The sequence below is a fragment of the Gastrolobium bilobum genome, unplaced genomic scaffold (assembly GCF_033153095.1).
Source record: "Gastrolobium bilobum isolate Gb01-03AN ecotype WA unplaced genomic scaffold, APGP_CSIRO_Gbil_v1 utg909, whole genome shotgun sequence".
In the NCBI taxonomy this organism is placed as follows: Eukaryota; Viridiplantae; Streptophyta; class Magnoliopsida; order Fabales; family Fabaceae; genus Gastrolobium; species Gastrolobium bilobum.
This window is the reverse complement of record NW_026895707.1, coordinates 272,104-295,940: the sequence shown is the minus strand read 5'-3', so window position 1 is coordinate 295,940 and position 23,837 is coordinate 272,104. Positions and strand designations below refer to the sequence as shown.

At 33.7% G+C, this 23,837-nt stretch overlaps 3 protein-coding genes across 3 annotated transcripts; 1 reads left to right on the top strand and 2 right to left on the bottom strand.

Annotated features, from left to right (window-relative positions):
* The first annotated feature begins 537 nt into the window (after positions 1–537).
* Positions 538–6,211, top strand: LOC133292690 (sucrose synthase 7-like). Its single transcript, XM_061491131.1, has 14 exons — positions 538–785; positions 889–1,043; positions 2,571–2,763; positions 2,865–2,983; positions 3,065–3,281; positions 3,586–3,681; positions 3,775–3,948; positions 4,042–4,158; positions 4,266–4,432; positions 4,526–4,750; positions 4,864–5,430; positions 5,583–5,721; positions 5,816–5,895; positions 6,178–6,211. The coding sequence occupies exons 1-14, from the start codon at positions 552–554 to the stop codon at positions 6,209–6,211; spliced, it is 2,517 nt and encodes an 838-aa protein (XP_061347115.1). The 5' UTR covers positions 538–551.
* A 2,720-nt stretch (positions 6,212–8,931) lies between these two features.
* On the bottom strand, positions 8,932–12,929 carry LOC133292681 (NAC domain-containing protein 54-like). The gene is made up of 6 exons (XM_061491126.1): positions 12,773–12,929; positions 11,713–11,990; positions 11,248–11,601; positions 10,328–10,774; positions 9,765–9,840; positions 8,932–9,599 (listed from the first exon to the last, which is right to left on the bottom strand). Exons 1-6 carry the CDS (start codon positions 12,927–12,929, stop codon positions 8,932–8,934), a joined length of 1,980 nt encoding a protein of 659 aa, XP_061347110.1.
* An 8,938-nt stretch (positions 12,930–21,867) lies between these two features.
* LOC133293572 (glutathione S-transferase U19-like) lies at positions 21,868–23,120 on the bottom strand. The gene is made up of 2 exons (XM_061492165.1): positions 22,800–23,120; positions 21,868–22,215 (listed from the first exon to the last, which is right to left on the bottom strand). Exons 1-2 carry the CDS (start codon positions 23,118–23,120, stop codon positions 21,868–21,870), a joined length of 669 nt encoding a protein of 222 aa, XP_061348149.1.
* Positions 23,121–23,837: the final 717 nt, after the last annotated feature.

Here is a 23,837-nt window from a genome sequence, read left to right as displayed (position 1 = left end):
ACAAAAAAAAAAAAGTTCTAACTTAAACAAAAAGATCGAAACAGCACTTAGTTTGTACTCGTACTTTCTTAGTATAGACTTCTACTGAATCCACATGTGCCATTTAGAACAGGTAGACTGTGACTCAGTAACCCCCGAGAACAAACAGAAAGAAAATGCAGTGAAGATGGCATCTTTTATATTCTTTTTCTCATGGTCATAAACACACATAGCACCCATAGACAAACAAAAGAAAAGAATGATACTTATAATTCCGTGTTAGAAATACTATTCACACATGCCTTCAATTTTTAAAACATTAAATCTCTTCTCAACCTTGAAAATTCTTTTCCTTTCCTTCCCTCAGCAAATATTCGTTCTCCAACTTTTACTCCTATCCAAGCCACAAAGTTGTCACTCATCATGACATATTCATAAAAAACTATGCATATAAATTGAGACACATCTCATTAGACTATCAATCAAGACCATCTTCCTTTCTGAGTTTCGAAACCTTAATTTAATTATCCTTTTGTTTTATTTTCTTTTTCTTTTACAATCTCTTTGTTGAAATGGCTTCTGTACCAGCCTTAAAGCGCACAGATTCTATAGCAGATAACATGCCAGATGCACTGAGGCAGAGCCGGTACCATATGAAGAGGTGCTTTGCCAAGTACCTTGAGAAGGGGAAAAGGATTATGAAGCTTCATCATTTGATGGAAGAAATGGAAAAAGTAATAGATGACAAGAGTGAAAGAAATCAAGTTTTGGAGGGCATTCTTGGCTTCATATTGAGCTCTACACAGGTTTTTCTTTGTTTTTATTGTTCACCTTATGTAATGTAAGTAACAGTGCAACATTATTATTAGCCTTTGGATTATTTTAATGCTGTGCACCTGAAATTTGCAGGAAGCTGTTGTTGATCCACCATATGTTGCCTTTGGAATAAGGCCTAATCCAGGAGTTTGGGAATTTATAAGAGTGAGCTCTGAGGACCTTTCTGTTGAGCCTATCACCGTCACTGACTACCTTAAATGCAAGGAAAGGCTATATGACGAAAAATGGTGTGTCATTTCTCTTCATTTTTTCTTACATTTAAAATTGTCTTGGATTTTTCCTTTGTAACCTTCTAATCAACAGCTTTCCCGAGTATCATCCTTTTCCCCTGATTTGCATTTATTTTCTCAACAATGCATACACACCTCATTTTCTACACCTCTCGCATGTAATATTCTGTCACTCACTGCTTGCATCAAACATTTTATGTTACTCCAGTGGTCCAAAAAAAGTGAAATTAAGGAGGTGTAGAGTTATTGTTCTTTTCCTACCGAATAACTTTTTTGAAGGGGAGTACCATCCTTTCAAGATATTCATGACAAATATACCATTAATTATATTTGAATCCTTTAAAATACAAGGTGTATTTCATTATGGTTCACTGTTAATAAAAAAAAAAGTAAACACCCTTTTTAGTCCCTGGCAATATCTACGAAGTCCTTTTCAGTCCCTGGCAATAAAAAAGGACCAAATTGGTCCCTGAAAGTACAAGGAAAGGGCCACTCTACATATTTGGGAGTTGACATAAGGACTAACATGACCCTTTTTTTGTAATTTCAGGGACCAATTTGGTCCTTTTTTATTGCCGGGGACTAAAAAAGACTTCGTAGATATTGACAGGGACTAAAAAAAGGTGTTTACTCTAAAAAAAAAGTTATTGGTTTAAAATTTAATGAAGTACAAGCAACTAGTTACCGAATTTTTTTTTTTGTATTTTTTCACGTAATTAAATATTATCCAGTTGCACTTTACTAGATATCGATTTCTTAGGAGCAAAGTCCTCCAAGTCCAAAGTTCATACAGAAAGCTCCAAAATTCTTTCTACAGTAACCAACTGAAGTATAGATTTTCCATTTAAGAAACGTGGTAAATGTTCAGTTAAAGTTGAAAGCATTTTAAACCATGTATATTACTATCAATCTCCAATCTGGCTTGTTGTATAGTACTACTAACTAAACTCCTATTCTCAGAACAATTTTAAGTTAACAATGATTAGGGGAAAAAAAAGAAAAAAGCAAAGAAAAGCACATCTCCTTGTCGATCGCCTTTTCTGGTAAAAGTTTTCTTTTATAATGTAATAAACATCAAGCAACCAAATTATATCATCAAATATATAATGATATTAAATATAAAAATGATGTTCTAATTAAATACCAAAACCAAATAGTTTTTACACCTTTTCTTTTTCTCCCGTGGAGATTCGTTATTTGTATTGGTCCTATGTATGGATCATTGTGTAAGAAATGTGGTGTAAAATATTGTGAGATAAAAATATAGGGTATTCATTTTTATTTTATTTTTCTCTTCTCTTCATTTCACGTGATCTCACATGAATCCCCCGTATTTTTATGTTGTGTAGGGTATAATTTTATCTCCTACGATAAACACCACATCCAAAAATATATTGCTAAAAATGTTCTGAACTTTGTAGTTTTTAAAATACCACATGAAGATGAGTTGTGGTCTCAATTCCCACCAAGAAGACATATTCACTGAACTTTGGTTTCGATGCTTGACTTGGGTGTATATTGCAGGGCAAGCGATGAAAACGCATTTGAAGCAGACTTTGGTGCATTCGATTTCCAGATTCCTCAATTAACCCTGCCTTCTTCAATTGGAAATGGAATCCAATTTGTTTCCAAGTTCTTAAGTTCAAGGTTAAGTGGGAAATTGGCGAAAACACAGGCTATAGTGGACTACTTGTTAACAATAAATCATCAGGGAGAAGTAAGTGGAAGAACATGAGATTAAAATCATAATCATTATACCAACACAAAAGTTATACTTTTTCAATATTCATTTTCCTTTTTTGTCATCTACACTGGCAGAGCTTGATGATCAATGACACCCTGAGCTCTGCTGCAAAGCTTCAGATTGCACTTATAGTAGCTGATACATTCCTGGCAGCACTTCCCAAAGACACTGCATATCAAAATTTTGAGCTAAGGTAAAGAGTTTATTGCTTTTATATTAAAGAGGCCATGATGTTGTAAGTTGTAACCCAATATATACCAATTTTCATTGGCAGGTTAAAGGAGTGGGGGTTTGAGAGAGGATGGGGAGATACTGCAGGAAGAGTGAAGGAGACAATGGGAACTTTGTCAGAAGTACTCCAAGCACCAGACCCAATGAACTTGGAGAAATTTTTGAGCAGGATTCCCACAATATTCAATGTAGTGATCTTCTCTATTCATGGTTATTTTGGGCAAGCAGATGTCCTCGGCTTGCCTGACACTGGTGGCCAGGTAAAATTCTTACAGTCAGGAACAATTAATTTGATTATATAAGGATGGGAGTGACAAAGATTGTTCACATTATGGCAAGGTTGATGAAGCATTTTAATATCACGTCAAAGTACTATTTCTATTAAGAGTAGGATTATATTGACAAATTTTTTATTTACAAACTTATAAATTACACTATGTCTGTAGTGTATAACCGGTCAGACGGTGTAGTTTGTAAATAAAAAGTTTGTAAATATAGTTTTCCCCTTCTATTAAAACATAAGTTATTATAAAAAATTTCTAACACTCTTTCCCAAAAGAACAGGTAGTATACATATTGGACCAAGTCAAGGCTCTGGAAGCAGAGTTGCTTCTCAGAATCAAGCAACAAGGGCTAAATGTGAAACCTCAAATTCTCGTGGTAAGTTTCATGCAAAGGAATGATCTCTTTCTAGTTTCTACGTATAACTTACTAGAATTATGCGTGTATATTATTGTGTCTTGACCTTTATAGGTAACAAGGCTCATACCTGATGCTCGGGGAACCAAGTGCCACCAAGAGTTGGAACCAATTGTTGATACCAAGCACTCCCACATTCTACGTGTGCCTTTTCAGACAGAGAAAGGAATCCTGCGTCAATGGGTTTCTCGCTTTGACATTTATCCCTATCTTGAGAGGTTTACTCAGGCATGTATAACTGCTTCAAGATTCTTTAACTAGTATCTTTTTTCCTTCCTTATGAACTTTCCTTCTGACCAACACTTTGTTCCATGTTAATAGGATGCAACAGCCAAGATTCTGGACCTCATGGAAGGGAAACCAGATCTTGTTATTGGAAATTACACTGATGGAAATTTGGTAGCATCTGTAATGGCTAGAAAACTTGGAATCACTCAGGTCACTATCCCTTTCTCTATTTAATTTTTCCTTTTAAACATTTTTTATGGCTGCTAGGATGTCTTCTTTGTCACATGTACTAATACCTCAGGGTGATTGAAAACCAGGGAACTATAGCACACGCTTTAGAGAAGACTAAGTATGAAGACTCAGATGTCAAGTGGAAAGAGTTGGAGCCCAAGTACCACTTCTCATGTCAATTCATGGCTGATACAGTTGCAATGAATGCATCTGATTTCATCATAACCAGCACATACCAGGAAATTGCTGGCAGGTTTGTTCAAATAGCATTACACACATGTAATCGAGAAGAGAAGAAAACAGTGCCTAAAAATGAAAACTGAGATTTGGAAGTTCATTTTTGCAGCAAAGATAGACCTGGACAATATGAAAGCCATGCAGCATTTACCCTCCCAGGGCTATGTAGGGTTGTTTCAGGGATAAACGTGTTTGATCCTAAGTTCAACATAGCTGCACCTGGAGCTGACCAGTCTGTCTATTTCCCTTACACAGAGAAAGACAAAAGACTCTCTCAATTTCACCCCGCCATTGAAGAACTTCTCTTTAGTAAAGGGGATAACAATGAGCATATGTAAGTGACTTAGTTGCTAGTTGCTACCCTTGCATAGCTCTAACGTTCAGTTATGAATTACTGCATTCTTCCAAATGATTAATTTTTCACTTCTGAAATTATTATGGAAACAGTGGATATCTAGCAGAGAGGAGGAAACCAATCATGTTCTCAATGGCAAGGCTTGATGTTGTGAAGAACTTAAGTGGCTTAGTTCAATGGTATGGAAAGAACAAGAGACTGAGAAACTTGGTGAACCTTGTTATAGTTGGGGGCTTCTTTGACCCTTCAAAATCAAAAGATAGGGAGGAAATGGCAGAAATAAGAAAAATGCATGAATTAATTGAAAAGTATCAACTCAAGGGTCAATTCAGATGGATTGCTGCACAGACTAATAGATATCGAAATGGAGAGCTCTACCGCTGCATTGCTGACACAAGGGGAGCCTTTGTGCAACCTGCTTTGTATGAAGCATTTGGATTAACTGTCATTGAAGCAATGAACTGTGGCTTGCCAACTTTTGCTACCAACCAAGGAGGTCCAGCAGAAATTATTGTTGATGGGGTCTCTGGCTTCCACATTGACCCCCTCAATGGCGATGAATCAAGCAACAAAATTGCTGATTTCTTTGAGAAATGTAAAGTAGATCCAACACACTGGAACATGTTTTGTGCAGCTGGATTGCAGCGCATAAATGAATGGTAACCAACAAACCATATCAATTCCATAGCATAGAACTAGTACAGTTATTATCTAACATTTATGTTACACTTCTATTGCATATAATCATTCCTTTTTATTGTGCTTCAACGACAAATTTAATTTCAAACTTGTTCATTGTTCTGTCTTATAGCTATACATGGAAGATCTATGCGAACAAGTTGGTAAATATGGGAAACATTTATACCTTTTGGAGGCAAGTGAATAAGGAGCAAAAAGAGGCAAAGCAGAGATACATTCAGATGTTCTTTAATCTCATATTCAAGCATTTGGTGAGTTGATATTTGGCTTTTAGACACATACACCAATTATTGCTTAATGAGTTTCTCAAAGGGTTAACACTTCTAATATGTCAATATCACACAGGTGAAGACTGTACCTGTTCCAGGTGATGAACCTCAACAACCAGCGGGCAAGCAGCCAAGTCTCAAACAACAGTCCACCAAGTATATCACTCAACCAATAAATCATTTTTCATCTTTCTGAAGTTAAAAAGGACAAAAAAAAAGGAAGTTGAAGTTAACTGAAATGTTGAATTAATACCTTCATTGGAGTCTTTTTTCCCTTGGGGGATTTGTTTCTTCGGCATACTTATAAATTCGTTAGATAGCTACTTCTTTGTTTCTTTGTTAGCATACATCTTTATGCAGTTAAGAAAATGGTTTGATATTTGATCCAAGCTAACATCTTTTTTCTTTTTCCTTTTTCTTCTTGGTTGGCTGCACCAGACGTTCACAGTCCTTAGTCCAAAGGTTAGGTTAATTATATAGTGCTGTTTTGGTTCATGATTTTTAGCTGTATAATGACTCAAATCAAAAAAACAAAAAAAACTTGCTTCCTTTCAGGTTATTTGGAGCTTAATGGTCTCAACTCTAATCCACAAACCAGGTCAAATACCAGGATGCATCTTGTCACACTGGATGTTGATCTTTCTCTGATGTATATACCTTCTTATATTTATTTTATTTTTGTTATTCATTAAACAAATAAGCTCTGTAATTGATGCAAATTAGAAACTGTTTTATGTGATCAATAAAACGCTGAGTGTGAGGAAATTTATAACAAAGATGGAGCAACCTAATCCCACATCAACTTCTATACAGGAAGCTTTATTAACATACGAGGTACTGGATGATGACCACTCATTGGTCATAGTGTGAAAAATAAATAAGTAAATGCCTCTTTCATTCATTGAGATATATAACAAGAATCTATTCACTACATTTTAAATTTTGGATAATTACAGTCACCACTTGCTCCTATTACACCCTACTCTTTTTAAGAGAAATTACCTTTATATTATTTTTTTATGCATAATTTTTGTATCTATTTCTTTCTTTACTAATAATAATTGGACCTTAATTATTTAATGCATGTGAAAAGAGAGATAGTAACAAAAATTTCACATGACTCAAATTTTAACCGCTCCCAGATTAGCATACTCCCCCATACAACAATCACTAAATTTACATGTTAGTGTACGCTAGATGTATAAATAAACTGTATAACACTTCATAGCTTTTGATCCAAATGAAAATTTCGAATCCATCACTTCTTTCATATTTCAATTGTAAAAAATAAGGGAAATATGTTTCCTGACAATCTTATTTAATGTAATATACAAAAAATGAACGAGACCATTTTTTTTTATTTCTCTTTTCTCTTTAATAGATCCTATCTACTTCTTGTGTGTGTTGTATGATACAAATACGTGAAACATAAAACCCATAAAATAAAATGTATAATACTACCAAAAGTAGAGGAACTGTACATGATCTTAAAAGAAGAGAGATACAGAGCAAACAAGATTGGTAGCGGAAGAGTGGGAAGAGAAGCCTACCTTAAAGTTGACCAAACAGATGAGTAGAAAGCAGGGCATCCAAACTCTATTATTGCCACGAGCCCAAGAGAAACAACGGCAACATCAAAGGCAAAAGTATTTACAGTTAAAAAAGAAAAAAGAAAAAAAAAAAGGTTAGAGTTTTCAAGACTATGGAAAATGAATAGCTGAAATTGGAATCCACTTAAAAAGAAAATGCATTTTTATACCCCATGCATTTTCTCGATAAATTAAAATGATTTATAGGTTTAATGTTTGTATTTTTAAAGTACATAAAATAATGTTATTTTAAGTGAAAAAAGTCACAAACAATAAAAATTATAGTAGAAAAAATAAATACTTTTTAATTTAAATTTTAAATAAAAAATACTGTTATAATTTTCTCTTACTTAAACTAATATAATTATGGATTTTATGTTTGTTATGTTACATAACATAAGTCTACTTTTCTACACACATATAGAAAAAGTGAGGTTTACATATTTTTCTTTCTCTTTCGTCATTCCACTTTCTCTCTCCCTTCTATTGTGTGCGTAGGAAAATAAACTTACGTTATATAATATAACAAATATAAAACCCTATAATTATATATGTTTGAAAAGTACAAATATTTTTGGCATGTTTTTATACGCTGCTAGAAGGAACTCAAACACAGTGGCTCAAATTGAAGTGCGTCGGAAGAGACAACGGATCGAAAATAATGAACTGCTATCTCAACAAATCCATCTTATATGTGGAAGTGGGTGGTGCAATTTGGAAATTTAAATGATTTTCTAAATTTTAAACAAAATAAAAATCACGTACGCAAGTACAAATTAAGCCAATTATATTTTGAAAAAACACCATTCAATTAAGCTGAAATAATCTCATATCGAATTCACGTAGTGATAAATTAAAAAAACCGTAAGTTGATCCAAACACGTCCTCCATTTATATTGAGAAAAATAAAATTAATGAGGTCCACAATACAATTTAAGTGTGGTCATATATCTGATTTGATTTGATTACTCGATCATCTAACGTGAATCAATTCATAAAATATGGATTTAATTAGTTAAGTAACTAAGGTGGTCTTTCCATTTCAATCAACTCAATTCAAGAATTCGATATTTTTCAGTATGCTTTATTCTTACTCACGTTTTTTAGGAAAAAAAATTCAGAAGGTCATCCATTCCAAAATTGTTTCAAGTCAAGTACGCTTAACTATGAGTTCTTCTGTTCCGAATTACTGAAAAGCAGATACATCTTGTGTATAGGTAGTATGAATTAATTATTATAAATTATCTCCAACTGTAGAGTCTCATACCTGCTCAGTGTTTAGAATCTCTCTTTCGAGTATCGATTCAATTCATTCATGTAACCCCCGCCAGAAATTGCTCCTTGTATGTGACATTTCATACCGACGATTACTTCCCGCCCTTGTTAGCACTCATGATGTTACATAAATTATAAAAAAAATTTAAAGATGAACATTATAAGATCGATTGAATACAATTAAGTCTTATAATCAAATAACAAGTGTCAAATTACAATATAATAAGTATATGGATATCAGCCTCCTACTTAATTTGGAGAGAAGCTGAATCTGAGCCTTCTCAAACTAATTCCTTAAGTTAGAGACAAAAATATATGAATTAGAAGATCAAGGGTTTCCTATATTGTGGTTAGCCCACATTGTACAAAGAGCCAAAGATATGGTGAGGAAAATGCCTATTTTCTTCAAGACTGCACTGAATCCTTTCTCACTTTTGACACAATTAAACCAAACCTTTTTTAACTCATTCCATTTGATTATCTCAGATGATTGTCTCATTCTCTTCACATCCACTATGTCTGGTTTCCAAATTTCCACTTCTTCTTTCGAATGAACACAATGTATCAACAGAAGTGCAAATACGAGTACAATCGCATTGGCTATTGCCTTTGATGGCTTTATTAGCTTTCTCATCACATAGGCCTTAAACTTGTTAAAGAAAGAACCTTGGTTCTCCACTATCTTCATCAGTGCCTCTGCATTCTCTATATAATGATTGTTTGCCATCATTGGATTGAGATGAACTTGGACGGTTTGTGAAGGAACTATTTGGTGAAAGAATGTCTCGGCTACTTGTCGAGTCGAAACTAACATCCCATGACTGACCTTAATTTCCTCAATGACCTCAAAGCTTGGAGAACTTGAGTAATCATTAATGTTATTACTATCATCTATGAAGTTCTCGTTAGGGTCATCATCATTGACGAAGCCTAATGAGAAATCATTGATGTAAGTGTCATTGTGCTCCTTGTTGCTATTGTGATGATCAGATTCTGCTGCTAATAAAAGCAATTATTAATTTTGTCGGTACCAAAAAGAACAGATTAGAAGTTTACATAAATATGTATCAAAAAAAAAAAAAAAAAGTTTACATACATGACCAGTATCATTTACCAGAATAATAATAATAATAAAAAGCTAGCATATGGGATTGTTAGTACCTTGCACCTCATTTTCTTCCTTGTTTGTTTGGAAGCTTGAAATATCCTTGATTGGAACAATCTTTTGTTCTTCCATCTGTCCAATTGGGCAGATTAACTATAATATAAATTAACTTCTTGATTATTAATATTTCAGAAAAATATTTCTGCAGTTACTGCAGATAAGTTATTTGCATTTACTCCCAAAACGACGTCGTTTTAAGATTGAAAGATTACAAAATTATAATTATAAAGACTATAATAACCCTGAAATAAATTAAAATTACAAAAATACCATAATTTTTGCCCAAAACGATGTTGTATTAGACTTGCTGCAGATAACTTATCTGCAGTGACGGCAGAAAAAGCGAACCCTTAATATATTTTTTAAAATATTTTAAGGGTCTTTAGCAATACTAGTATTCTCAATCTATGTGATAAATCTTCAATTTTCTGTTAAGACATAGAATCCATTTTTGGGCCATAACCTTAATTGGCCAATTTGGTTTTAACATTGAAATAATATCTTAAATGGGATAATATATGTGTATTAACGAAAATTGAAAAAATAAATATAAGTATACCTTCTCTAAATCTTTTCTTGACATTCCAAGCCATCTTAAATTCTCTACCATCCTCTCTGCCTTGAATTCTTCATCCAAATCTCCAATATCTATGGACATTGTGTTTGAATCTTCCCATGTTTTGTCAACATATCTCATGGAGCTCATATCACTTAAATGGTTGTAATTAGTGCCAACCATGAAAGTGAAATCATCCTCACGAGGAGCACAATTTTCATTCCCACCCCATGCCTGTGAGTAGCTGGACTGATTTATCAATTCCTGAGAAGCATGAGCAACTGAAAGAATTTCCTGCAAGATATCCGTTTCATTTCTGCTTCCGTGTGTGGCACCGTAGGCTTGTGTCATCTTCAGCTCAGAGATTCCAACTTGAGGGAAATCCTCCACCTCCAAAGGAGGCACAGCAAACCTATGCTGCATCCTTGCACACTCTAGTGCTATATCCACCTGCAAAGGAAATCACATGAATGAGGAAAGATAACTTTAAAAATTACAGTTCTTGTTTATATTCAAATATTTGTGACCACTAATCAAGTGGATCAACTAGCGTGTAGTTGTTCCGATGTAGTTAAAAATGAGATTTTACGTAAAAATAACGAGGATACAAAATTATAAAACGTAAAATCGTAACGTAAAAAAAATTGTAAAAGCATAAAAGTGTTTGGAATATTAGTAAAAACGTTTTGATGAAAAAAAAAATCATAAAAATGTAGTGATAAATTGAAATTTTAACTACCATGATTGTTTAAGCTTAATTAATAATTCTGAATTTGCAGTTATGTCAAAACTTGATGGGGAGAACTTTCTCGTCTTTGTGGTTCTATCCGGCTTGAATCCGGATTAGCTAGCGCCCGTTAATTACCAAATACCAAATGATTTATAAAAAAAAAAAATATTTGTACAAAGAAAATTTTGGGTACCTTGGATGTAGGGTATGTTATGGCTCCATAGTTAGGAAGTAAAGAAGTTGTTGGAAGACTAAATAATGGGTCTTCTGATGAGAAGTGTGACCAATTCCCATGATCACTTATCCCACCATTGGTATTGAGAGAAGTCTCATATCTCATGTTGTGGGGTGAGCAAGTTATATCCATTGGCATCAAATAATTTGAGCTATCTAAATCTTCGCCCCTTCCTTCAGAGTGTAGCTCAATGCTTGATGATTGATCGCTTGTAATCTGGTTGGCATGGCTAGTGACATTAACATAGTGCTCCCCAACTTTTGGTGTAATCACTGCACTCTTCTTGAACACACGGCAAAGAGCATATGCATCCTGAAATTATGTTTTCACAAATTAAAAAGAGAGCCATCAAAGTGTGCAATTTGAAAATGAAAATATCTCAGAAAATGAAATTAAGAAGATGAGAAGGTAAACTAACCCAACCTGCAAGCCTGTAGGGGTTTCGCATTCTCTCTCATCAAGACGATATTCATGCATAACCCAATTTGTACGAGAGCCATGGGGTGCTCTACCTCGATAGTAAACTAGGGTTTTCTTCATACCCACTGCCCGAGCCTGTGAATTCACTTTCCGATCCTTACCTGTGGCTTTCCAATATCCAGATTTGGTTGCACGGTTCGTTCTTGATCCATTTGGGTACTTCCTATCACGAGGGCTAAAGAAATACCATTCCATATCTTTTCCAGGTAACAAGGACTTCCCTGTAACAATAAAAAAAAAGGCTTTAAATTGGTTATATATATATATATATATGTTGTTCTTAATTACCTACAAATTTGTTAGGTGATAAACCAAATGTACAAGGAAATTAAAAGGAATTGAAAATAGCAGAATAAGAGATATTGCAAAGTATATATATATTGCATGGGACTTGAATATAAATTTATAATATCTTGTTTACACTTTTTGATGACTTGGGAATCTACTGTTGTCTCATTAGTAATCTTGACGGTCACAATAGGAACCCTAAAGGTGTAGGGACCATCCTGTCTATAAACCTTAAGTACATGTCCTTTCCACCATATAAAGATCAACCAAAATCACATGAGATATTTTATTATAAAGCAGAAACAATACTTGACCAAGAAAGCAAGTATGTGTTTCATCATTACTGAATAAAGATCAGAAGTAAATCGCGTCTAAAGAAGTGCGTGCCCACTTTTTTAAAATACTTTTATTGGGTTCTATTAAGATTTACGAAATCATTAAGAAACACTGTTCTACCAATTAGTAAAATAAAATAAAATAAAATCTTGAGATATTTGGTTATAGAACTTCTTTAATTTCATTATCCGGTTACATATCAATTGAAATAATATTGAATTTTAAAGACAACTAATTTAAATACAGCCATGCAACCTTTCGTAAATTTTCAATATTAAATCACTCGCTAGAAAAAAATAAAATAAAAAAAATTAGTACGAGATACCCATGCATGACATAATGAAAAAAGTGTTGTGTATGTGTGTGAGCTTCTAATTACCTGGCAAGTCCCACGGTTCACACTTATAGAGATCAACTTCGGGTATGATCTCCAACTCAATCTTTCGGCCATTGATCTTCCTTTTGAGGTAATAAGCAACAAGTTCTTCATCGGTAGGGTGGAACCTGAAACCGGGTGGCAGTGAAACAGGTGCCATATATATGTGAACTGGCCTAACTTTGGACCTCCTTCTTCCTCTTATTTATCTGAACAAATTGGAAATACAAAATATATAGATATCAATGAGCAGCTTTCCAAGTATTGGTTACCAAATTATACAAATCAAACCCTTCCATGCATAAAAAAATCCGAACACAACCATATATTAGCAAATTAAAACAAACATAAATTTTTTGTTTATGCATATATACATGACAAGTATATCTAGTTATTACAAAGAGAGGAAGGGAAAAACCTTAATGAGGGAAGAAGAAGATCCAATAAAGGCAGATAGTGTGAGAAACAGAGATGAGAGGCAGAGAGGAGAGGAGAGGGGTGGAATGTGAGGTTTGCTTGGGGTTTTATTAAAGAAGACAAAAAGAGAAGATTGGGAAAGAAAAAAAAAAAGTTAGATGGGAGGCTGTGTCACCCCCTCTCTCTCTCTTTTTCTTTTTAAGTACTTTTTATTTGTTATCAAATGGATGGATTCCTGTTATCTTTGCTATCAAGCTTGAATTAATGCCTATTACTAATTAATATTATAAATGTTATAACTCTTCTCTTCTGAATGCACCCTTTTATCCTATGCTTCTTGCTTGTTCTTTCCTAGATTCTGGGCTCTTCCACGTGGCAACACGAGTAGCTGCATCTCCCCCTACCTATTATTCGATAGAAGAATCTAACTTTGACGTGAGGAAACTGCAGCAAACCAACTATATATATATGGCGGCTTTTCCTAACTGAATAAATGGTCCTTTCACATTTCTTTTCTTGCCATGATTATTAGTGACAACTTTGATTCCAAGGTTTCAAGCTTCATGGTTATTTTCATTCGAATCATAAAATATTGCCGATGAAAATTTTAATTTTATAAGTACAAGAACGCGTTCAATGTTGTTACGTATGTTTAAATATTCATAATGAGTATGTATTTCTATCAGAATACGCAGAATTTGTGATTATCTTTTTGGGAAAAAGTTGTGTGTTTTTAAAATACACAAGTGTATGTACTTTTAGAAGTTATAATTATGTACTAGGGATAGTACATAATTATAATATTAAAGTTGTATTTTTTTTTCTCTTCTCATAAGTTGTTTGCTGAAATGGAGAGTGAAAAAAAATACAACTTTAATATTATAATTATGTACTATTCATAATAAATAGTTATAATGGCTAAAAATACACGCCTCGATTCTTTAAATTGATACACATTAAACTCTTATCTCCTATGTAAACAAACTAATGCCACTTATATTTGAAATAATAAGTTAATAATGTTAGTGTTTGCTCTTTTATATTAGGAAAAAGTATTTATCCTTTTAAATGACACAACTTATATCTTTTTACTCTTACAGGAGATGAGACTCACATCTTTATTTTTTTTTTGTCAACTCTCTCTCCTCTTTTATCTATTTCTTTATCTTTCTTAAAATGACACAACTTTACATCTTTTAAAATAACACACATTTTTCTCTTTATATTAATATACAATAAGGACTATAATGATTATTACTGATTCTTATTTTCTGTAATTAAGATTACTGATATTTACAACAACAACAAAAATAATCCAACGGAAAATGGGAAAAAAAATGAAAAGATAAAGATCAAATTAACTAGGCTCATGTTAAGGACGGTCTACCGATCGATGGCACATGTACAGCTAACTAATACGTCCAAAGCGGGACCCATGTGGGGCCAGCTTTTGCCACGTGAACTAATTAAGTTATCCACGTGGCATGGCAGGATCACTTGTAAGTTATCTGATGCTTTTCCCATCGATGCCATAGCCCATAGGCCCATACCCCTCTCTGTCCCTATCTCTCTTGCTTTCCCTTTCATGAATCCATCTTTTGGTGCTTTTCTCCTTTATGAGTTTATGCTTCTTTTGCTTTTTCTTCCTAGTCTCCTCATCCAATGTTCAACATGTTGCTTTTGATTTGATTTGATTTTTCCTCTCTCTACGTATATTATAACAAAAAAAATCTGAAATTCAATCACTAATTAGTATAAAAGGAAAAACGCTTCTATAAAAGAAAAAATATTTATCATTTTAAATAAGGGTTTGGTGTTTGTCATTTTAAATGACATAAGTTATGTCATTTAGGAGAAAGATAGACACAGAAAAACAAAAATCATGAGAGAGAGAAAGTGAGTGATTTTTTTTAATTTAAAATTTAAATTTTCGGTGTCTGTATCTCTCTTAAAATGACATAACTTTCTGTCATTTAAAATGACAAACACTTTTCCCTTTAAATAATATAATTTGTGTCATTTCAAATGATATAACTTATGTCATTTCGCTCTCATAAGGAGGTAGGACCCACATCTTTACTTTTTTTGTCCACTTCCTATCTCCCATGATCTATCTCTTTTTATTTATTTAAAATAATATAATTTTACATCATTTAAAATAACACGTATTTTTTTTTTTTAGTATAAAACATAGAAGTGAGCTTTGCCATATCAAGCCACACACACCTTTCATGCATTTTGTATCACCATGCCCCATTAAAAACGACTATCTATTTAAAAAAAAAAAAAAAAAACGACTATCTATGCTTACCGAAAAAAAAAAAACGACTATCTCTTGAAAAATGTGCTGAGCACTCAATTAATGGACCTCTTATGAATATATACTTTGTTATGGACGAATTTAATTTTAAAAAGTATGGCGTTTCCATAATACTATGAGCATTTGGGGTTCCTATACCGCAATTTCGGACGCCAAAAATCATATAACTCGTAACCCATGCAATGCAAAGCACACTTAAACCAATTTTCAGCGTCGCCTAAATATATTAAATTATATAATAGTCTTATTAGAGACTTAATCAAAGTCTCAAAGACTATATATAATATAATATAATGAAAGTTCTAAACTACTTGATTTCATATCCAATTTGAGAAGTACAAAAGTGTAACAAATATAAACAGATTGAAATTTATCTGGAAAAGTAGGCAATCACTAATAGTTTATAGGTTATATTTATCTTATGTTGTAGGAAAATAATTGTCTTGTAGAAATAGAATTACAAATGGGACCCACATGTAAAAGGAGAGAGGAAAAATAGATGTGAGACCTACTTCTATTTTATATGCGTAAGAAACTTATTTATCACATACAACCTAAGATAAGTATAACCATAATTTATATATGTGATAACAAAAAGGAAGTCGGTGTATTCTCCCACAATGAGAAAGCAATACCAATTTGAACGCACGTCGTATATTGCTTGATTAGATTGTTTGGCTTCTTTTTTGTTGTATTCTTATATTCTCAATGATTAATATTATATTTACTTCCATATTATTTAATTTTTTAAATAACGTATGCATTTATGTAAAGTATATTGTAGCCGAAAGGAAACTCATTATGCACATCTTTTTCAGTTTTGAGTTCTGAAACTCTAAATGCTCAAAAATACCTAAGCATACCGAGGGCCCCAAATGGATCAAAGGCTTTTTGACCTATTTCATTCTTAAATTAAAATGTTTGACCTATCTAATCTTATGGTCAAACTATTTGCCATCCTAATGCAGGGCAACACAGTGTGTCAGCTACCGATTTGGGATGCAGCAGAAAAATCAACGTTTATCAAAATGTCATCATGAATAACGTGTTTAGTTTGCAAAGAATACGTTAGTAATAGTAACGTTTTCATTCTCCTCAAAACGCCAGAAGACGTATCGTGTTGGATGATGTCAAATTTGTGTGCTTTTTTCCTTCTGAAAACGTCACAGCAGGTGCCGTTTCTATTGGATTTGACAACAAGAAAACGAGACTTTTGAAGACGTCTCTTAAAACGGTAGGCACAACACCGTTTTCCAAACAAGACAAGGCCGTCCCCATACATCTGAACGCGGTAGTCATTGCACCATTTATAGTAAACGGTAGCTTGCCCAGCGTGTTCCAAGTAGGACATTAAGTCTCTCCACTGACACCTGAACGCGTCAGTCAGTGCACCACTTTCAGTAAACTATAGCTCACCCAGCGTTTTGTGTAGAGGACAAGCCCTTCCACGGATATCTGAAACTGGTACCTGGCATAACGTGTTTGTGATCAGATTCCCTTTCCACACAAGACAACGCACATTTCGCAACCGTACTTTTTTTTTTGTAAAATTTTATGGCTTTTCTGTAGCTATATATATACTCGTATTGTTTAGTTAATGTCACTTGTGCTTCTCTCCCTTGTGCTCCTCTTCCTTGTGCTCCTCTCTCACATATAATTGGCTAGGGTGTTGTCATGTGGTTTAGTGTCATAACATGTTGAATTATTTTTGTTTTCAGAGTATCCTACTCTTCTTCTTATAATTTTACATCGTGTTTTTTGTTCGTTAATTTGTTTTATCCGTGTCATTATTTTATTTCATCCCCTTTTACAAATTTTGTTTACCAAATTGCAAAAAAAAAAAAAAAAGTGTTCAAATTTACAAACGGTTCGTGCACTTGTCTACTATAATGGTAGAAAGGTAATGGGTCGTCGTGGTGTAACCTTTGAAGGTGAAAAAAGAACAATGCGAATTACACGTGGTACTAGCTTTGAGCAGTTAAAGACAAACATTCATCAGAAGGACATCCGTAGATAGCTTCCATCCAGCTCATGTCCTTGCGGCCTAAACCCCAACATTTCATGTATAACCTGTGACCAGTCAGCACACGTTGCTCCAATCAGTGCTTGTCCAACTGAAGACAAACCAAGAATTGCTGCAACATCCTCTAGTGTTATGGTCACTTCGCCCTGCGGCATGTGGAATGTATGAGTTTTCGGACGCCAACGCTCAATTAGTGCACTGATAAGTGCATGATCAATCTGCAATACGTTAACCCATTAACCATACTCATAAACCTATGAATAAATTAAAGGCGTTTTACAGTGTCACCATTTAATTACTAACCGGCAAATGCTACATGCGTGCTACATGGTAAAAAACCGCACGTCTAAGGTGATCAGCCACGGGGTCTGGAATATTATATGAATCATGATGATCAGCTTCAGCACCTTGTGTTGCTCTACGGATCTTTAGGGTTCTCATCAGTCTTGTGTTCCATACAACCTGAGAGACATGAGTTTCTTGAACATCCATGCTCAACACACTATACTCTTCGGGGCCAAGATTAATCATGTCACGATCCATGATGAACCTATGTTACACAAATATAATAAGTTTGGCAACAATAAGTTGAACAGAAACACGTCACTGCACCTGCCGTTTTCCAGTTGCGTTGTCACTTCGCCTGACAAATTCCAGGGACGCGGCTGGTTCATTACCGTTTCCAATATACTGCAAAACGTTTGCAGGTCTGCCGTGTTAAAGTAATCAGGAACAAGTTTGCTTCTCTGCCGTTTCCTGTCAATTGAGATGATAATTCAACTGACGTTTTCTTTGCAAACTGAAAACGTTATTCGTGATGACGTTTTTAAAAATGTTGATTTTTCTGCCGCGTCCCAAAATGGTTGCTGACACACCGCGTCGCCATGCATTAGAATGGCGAATAGTTTGACCATAAGCTTAGATAGGTCAAACATTTTAATTTTAGAATCAAATAGGTCAAAAAAAGCTTCGGTGCAAAATAACGTAAAAGTATAATAATTGAATATTTGACCCAAAATGGTAACAATACATTTTGTTTTTTCTTTTAAATTTATTTTTATTATTTGGTGAAAGATTGAATTGATAACAGAACTAATTGTTACGGGATAAGAAAAGCAGGGTGATGTTTCGTTAAATGTGAAGTTGACCAATGTAAAATAATGATAAAGAGATGCAATAGTATGAACTATAATATTCAATGGAGGTCAAGTGGAGGTTTTAGTTGAGTTGAGAATCAGAGAGAGATAATGGCTATGTAGGGGGATTTATGTATAAAAAAGCAAAGGTTGAGAAGACGATGAACAGTGATCAAAGTGTTATTTTTTGACAAATTTTTTATCTAAATGTCACACGAACAGTATTTTTTACCAGACTGTCACGTGTCATAATTCGCTACCACTGGTAGCGAGTTTCGTAACTAATGATTTTGTGACACGTGGCCATATTGCAGACCAAATTCGCTATCACTGATAGCGAATTATGACACGTCAGCTTTTTCCTGCGAAAATGTGCCACGTGTCATAAAATCATTGGCGAACGTAATTCGCTACTAGAAGTAGCAAATTACGCCCACATAACAGTCTAATAAAAAATACTGTTAGTGTTGCATTTGGATAAAAAAAAATTCAAGACATTTTGATCACTGTTTCAGACCCCTCAATAAAGGAGTGGGGGTATTAATAGTGTAATAGAAAATTCTCATGTATAGAAATTATGAGGCTATAACAATTTTCAATACTGCGGGCTCCACTGATGTGTGTGGCTGAATGAATCCTCATATAAAGCTGGTTATGTACAAGTTATGAGTGTATAAGAATGAGAAAAAATCAAATATAAATGGACTTTTCATCTTTTGATAAGTAGCAGGCTGGGCCTACTGGGTGGCCCAAAAAAGAAAACCACGCACGCAGTCGACCGGTCTACAATAATAAGCTTGATTTACTTTCTATCATGGAGACAATATATGTCTTCACTCAATAAAAAAAAATGAAATAAAAGAGTGTCATATAGAATATTATTAACATTTCTAATAAATTGTTTTTGTGAGGTATAAGAAAATTTTAGGAAGAGTAAATCTATAACCTAATTTAAGCTGCTGGGAAAGATATTCCATAACAAATTTTTTTTTAGTCTTGTCTCAAAATCTTTGGAAGAATAAGTGCTTCTTTTCTACGGCTCTTTCAGTTATTACCATTTAAAACAAGTCGAAATATTATTGAAATAAATTAAAAAAAAATTAAATATATTCATTAGCATGCCGTTCAAAGAAAGCAAGATTAAATTGAAGTTCCACTTTTAAAAAATTCATTTTGCGGACTAACTTTTATTATTTTTTTGGATTACAATGGAAATCACACACACACACACACACAGCTAATGAATATATTTAATTTTTTTTTAATTTATTTCAATAATATTTCGACTTGTTTTAAATGGTAATAACTGAAAGAGCCGTAGAAAAGAAGCACTTATTCTTCCAAAGATTTTGAGACAAGACTAAAAAAAAATTTGTTATGGAATATCTTTCCCAGCAGCTTAAATTAGGTTATAGATTACACTGACCCACCTCGGCCCGCCATCAATCCGTCAAAAAATGAATCTGCCCCGCTCCATTTGGCGGGTTGGCCCGCCGAGCTCGTTTTGCCAGCTCGACACACCCCACACCACTAGGCTAACCCTAGTGGTTTGCGAACTATCTTTTATACCACCTCTATTTTTTAAAATTTTGATGTGATAATGTTTTGAAAGTTCAATAATCCGAAAAAATATAGTAGAGTCAACGACATTTTGTCAAAAAAAAAAAACATAATAATGTTGGCTACGTATTGATTATTGAATATGTGAATCATCCTTACCACTTAATTCCATCTAACTATTATTTTAAATTTCTATCAAATTGTTAACTATTTTTTCTCATTGAGTAACACTACCATAATCCATTATATCATCTATATACAGAATACTCTTCTTGCTAAAGAGTATACTGGATATCCATATCCTAACTACCTATCCAAAAATTTCTTAAAGGATAAAAACTGAATTATCTTAACAGTATGAAACAATAAAGTTACTGAAGATAGAATCTCTATCCTTACAAAAAAGGAGTTGAATCCTACTCCAACTGGGAGATCTACACAGCCCAAGAGGTAACCCCTATAAATACAAGGCTTAAGATCTCAGGTACACACTTTTTGACTCATTTTTTTATTTCTGTCAACACTATCTACACATTCACGTCTTGGCTATAAGCCTGTTGCTTGTGTGCAGCGATTGGAGTATTGGCTATAAGCCAATCTGGATATCTTTAAGCGCATACCATTCAATATAGAATTATTGTTCTCTAAGACCGAACAGTACCCAAGTGTTTGAGTATGTCTCTAATACTTCCTGTGCTTTTAAATTTGTCATTTAAATTTATTGTGATTACAAAAATATATTATTTAACCCCTTGTGATCTTTTACATACACACACATGCAAGAATATATCGTAAAAATGGTCTTATATTTTTATCGTAAAAATAAATTTAAGTCAAATATTCTATTATTTTATTTATTTATTTTATTTGATATTGTTATAATATCAAATAAAATATATCATTTAGACTTGATGGTGTTATAAATATAATTTTTTTAAATTTTATTTTATATAATTATGATATTATCAAATAAAATTTTAATGAAATTAATTATTAATAATTAAATTAAAAAAAATTATTTATTTTAAAATTATTCACCATGTTATTGATCTTAAGGAGATTCTTTCTCATTTATCAAAAAAAAAAAAGGAGATTCTTTCTTTCTCTCTCTCTCATTTTTGGCTTCACTTGGATACTTTAATTTTTGGGAGTCGATCGGGTTTCGGAGATGCCTGCTGCATCTGGATGTTAAATTTCAGCCCAAATATCATAAGCCCACATTCGCTCTTAGTTGGTTTGTCTCGTGACCATGTGGCCTAGGCCCTAGAGTTTGAAAGATCTGCACCCATTGGAACTACATCAAACAGACTAAAATATATATCTTCCTCACATAAATGGTTGATTTTTAATAACTTACCATGAATAATCATGACCCTAAGAAAGTAACAAAATGAAAAGAAAAAACCACATATTATAAAATTCAAATGCTAAACGATGGTTGATTTTTTAGCATAACCATTGCAGTTGAAAAGCAATAGATCTAGAAATCCAGAGGTGATATTATTTCCTCTTTTCTCTTATTCTGATTTCTATCCCTCTGGAGAGTGAAAACTGAAAAACCAAAGCAGCAAGTTCTAATACAAGATAGAAACAAGAACCATTCACTCCTTTGAGACATATCAGGTATGGTTAACTTAATTCATTAATCAAGTCCTGACATCTTCCTGAAATGAAGGACAAACTGGTGAACCTTTTCTGGGTCTGGAAGAACTTTGTGAACAGATTGCCTTTGCAAGCAGCATCTCTTAATCCAAGCTGAGATTTTTGGGGAATGGTCTTCAACTCTGAAACCTCCAAGCCTCTCATATGCCAAAAACCAAGCAGAATGAGGAATGGCAATGATGTCTACATATCCAAAGGCATCACCACCAAAGTAGTCCTTCTCCCCAAGAGCTTCCTCTAGATGCTTTAAAACTTCAATGAAATCCCTCGTTGCCACTTCTCGTTCTTCTCCATTGCTCGCCCAGATACTCCTGCCCGTTTCAAATACCTTCCAAGTACGCAAGTAACCATCCAAAATCATATATGCATGCATACATCTATATATCATTTTAGCCTCTAACTAGGGGTACAGATTTGGATACTAAAAATATTTATTTTTGTTTCTTTGATTATAGGTAAGGGTATAACTTTTGTGCCATATCAATCTCTTGTAAACCAAGATAACTAAGGATGACAATTTTATACATCAAAACAATCATAGGATTTAGATTGTCTAATGTGTAGGATGCATTGTTTTAAAGAGTAAATCTTGTTGCTAATGAATCCTGGAAAAATCAATTTTACAAAATATAAGCAATATATATATATAACAAATGATATACGTGAGAAATTTCCTCAAATTTCTTATGAACTGTTATTTACTATCTAACTTATACTTCAAAGGAACCAGATCCATAAAGCACATTGAATAAAGATATTGAGCATTAATTAATTTCAACACAAACTAGGGTAAGGGCCTAAGGGGGTCTCAAAACTTCTTTAGCTTTGAAAGAAAAGTACTTGGTGCAAAAATATGAGAAAACAAATTTTGGTATAGGGTAGGTTTTAGACAATAAGAATGATGCAACCCACCTTTTTGTCAATGAAGTCAGTCCAGAATCTGGCTTGGGCACGAGCATATGCACCAGTTGGAAGCAGTGGGTTGGAAAGCCAGAGCTCATCAATGTATGTAACGATGATAGCAGACTCTAGGACAGGTTTGTCGTTGTGCAAGAGCACAGGAACTTTCTGATGAATAGGATTTGACTTGAGCAGAAGCTCACTCTTACCCCCAAACAAATCCTCTTCCTTTTCTACATAGTGCACCCCTTTCTCTTCCAAAGCAATTTTCACTCTAGCACAAAATGGGCTAGCCCAAAAGTCCAAAACATTAACCTTGTCTCCCTTTGACATGTTATCTTTTTTGCTTATTATCCTTTCTATGATGACTACAAGATGTGAGAGAAGTTGAAATTTATAGGATAGTTTATTTAGATGAAATCTTCGAAATCTACGATGCCTAGTAGGCGTTCTTTGTTTCGTCCCTCACAATCTTGTAAGTGTCAATTTATGTGTTTTGGTTGAAGAGCCATAGAATGTGCTTCCACTGAAGTTTGATGCGGGATGGTGAAGGGCGTATTATTAAATGGCCGGCCAAAGGGTAAGTGTTCATCTATTTTTCTATTATTGACCATGAATCCAAAATGTAATTTATCCTCAACCTACAACTTATGTTTATTCTTTAGAGTTTTTAAGTGAAATAGAATTTGGTTAACATTTTATACAAGTTGCTGGTTTAATATTAAAATTTCTATGCATTACTTTATACTTCAACATAAATATTTAGTACTCCTGGAGCATATAATATTCGGTGGAGCGGAGGAGTGAGAAACAGAAAAAAAATTGATAAGAGAGGAAAGAGAAAAGATTAAGATTTTTTTAAGTCAAGTGTAAGTGTCAAAATTTTAATTAAAGGACCACGTTAGTCCTGGTGCACTATAAATTTTTTTTCGAAAAATGAATGATGACGGTGCAAAGAAAACGAGTCATCTGAGAATAATTCGTGTAGATAATTCAAAAATCATAAGCCAAACAGTGGCGACATTTCTAACATTTGCTATGGCTTGCCAA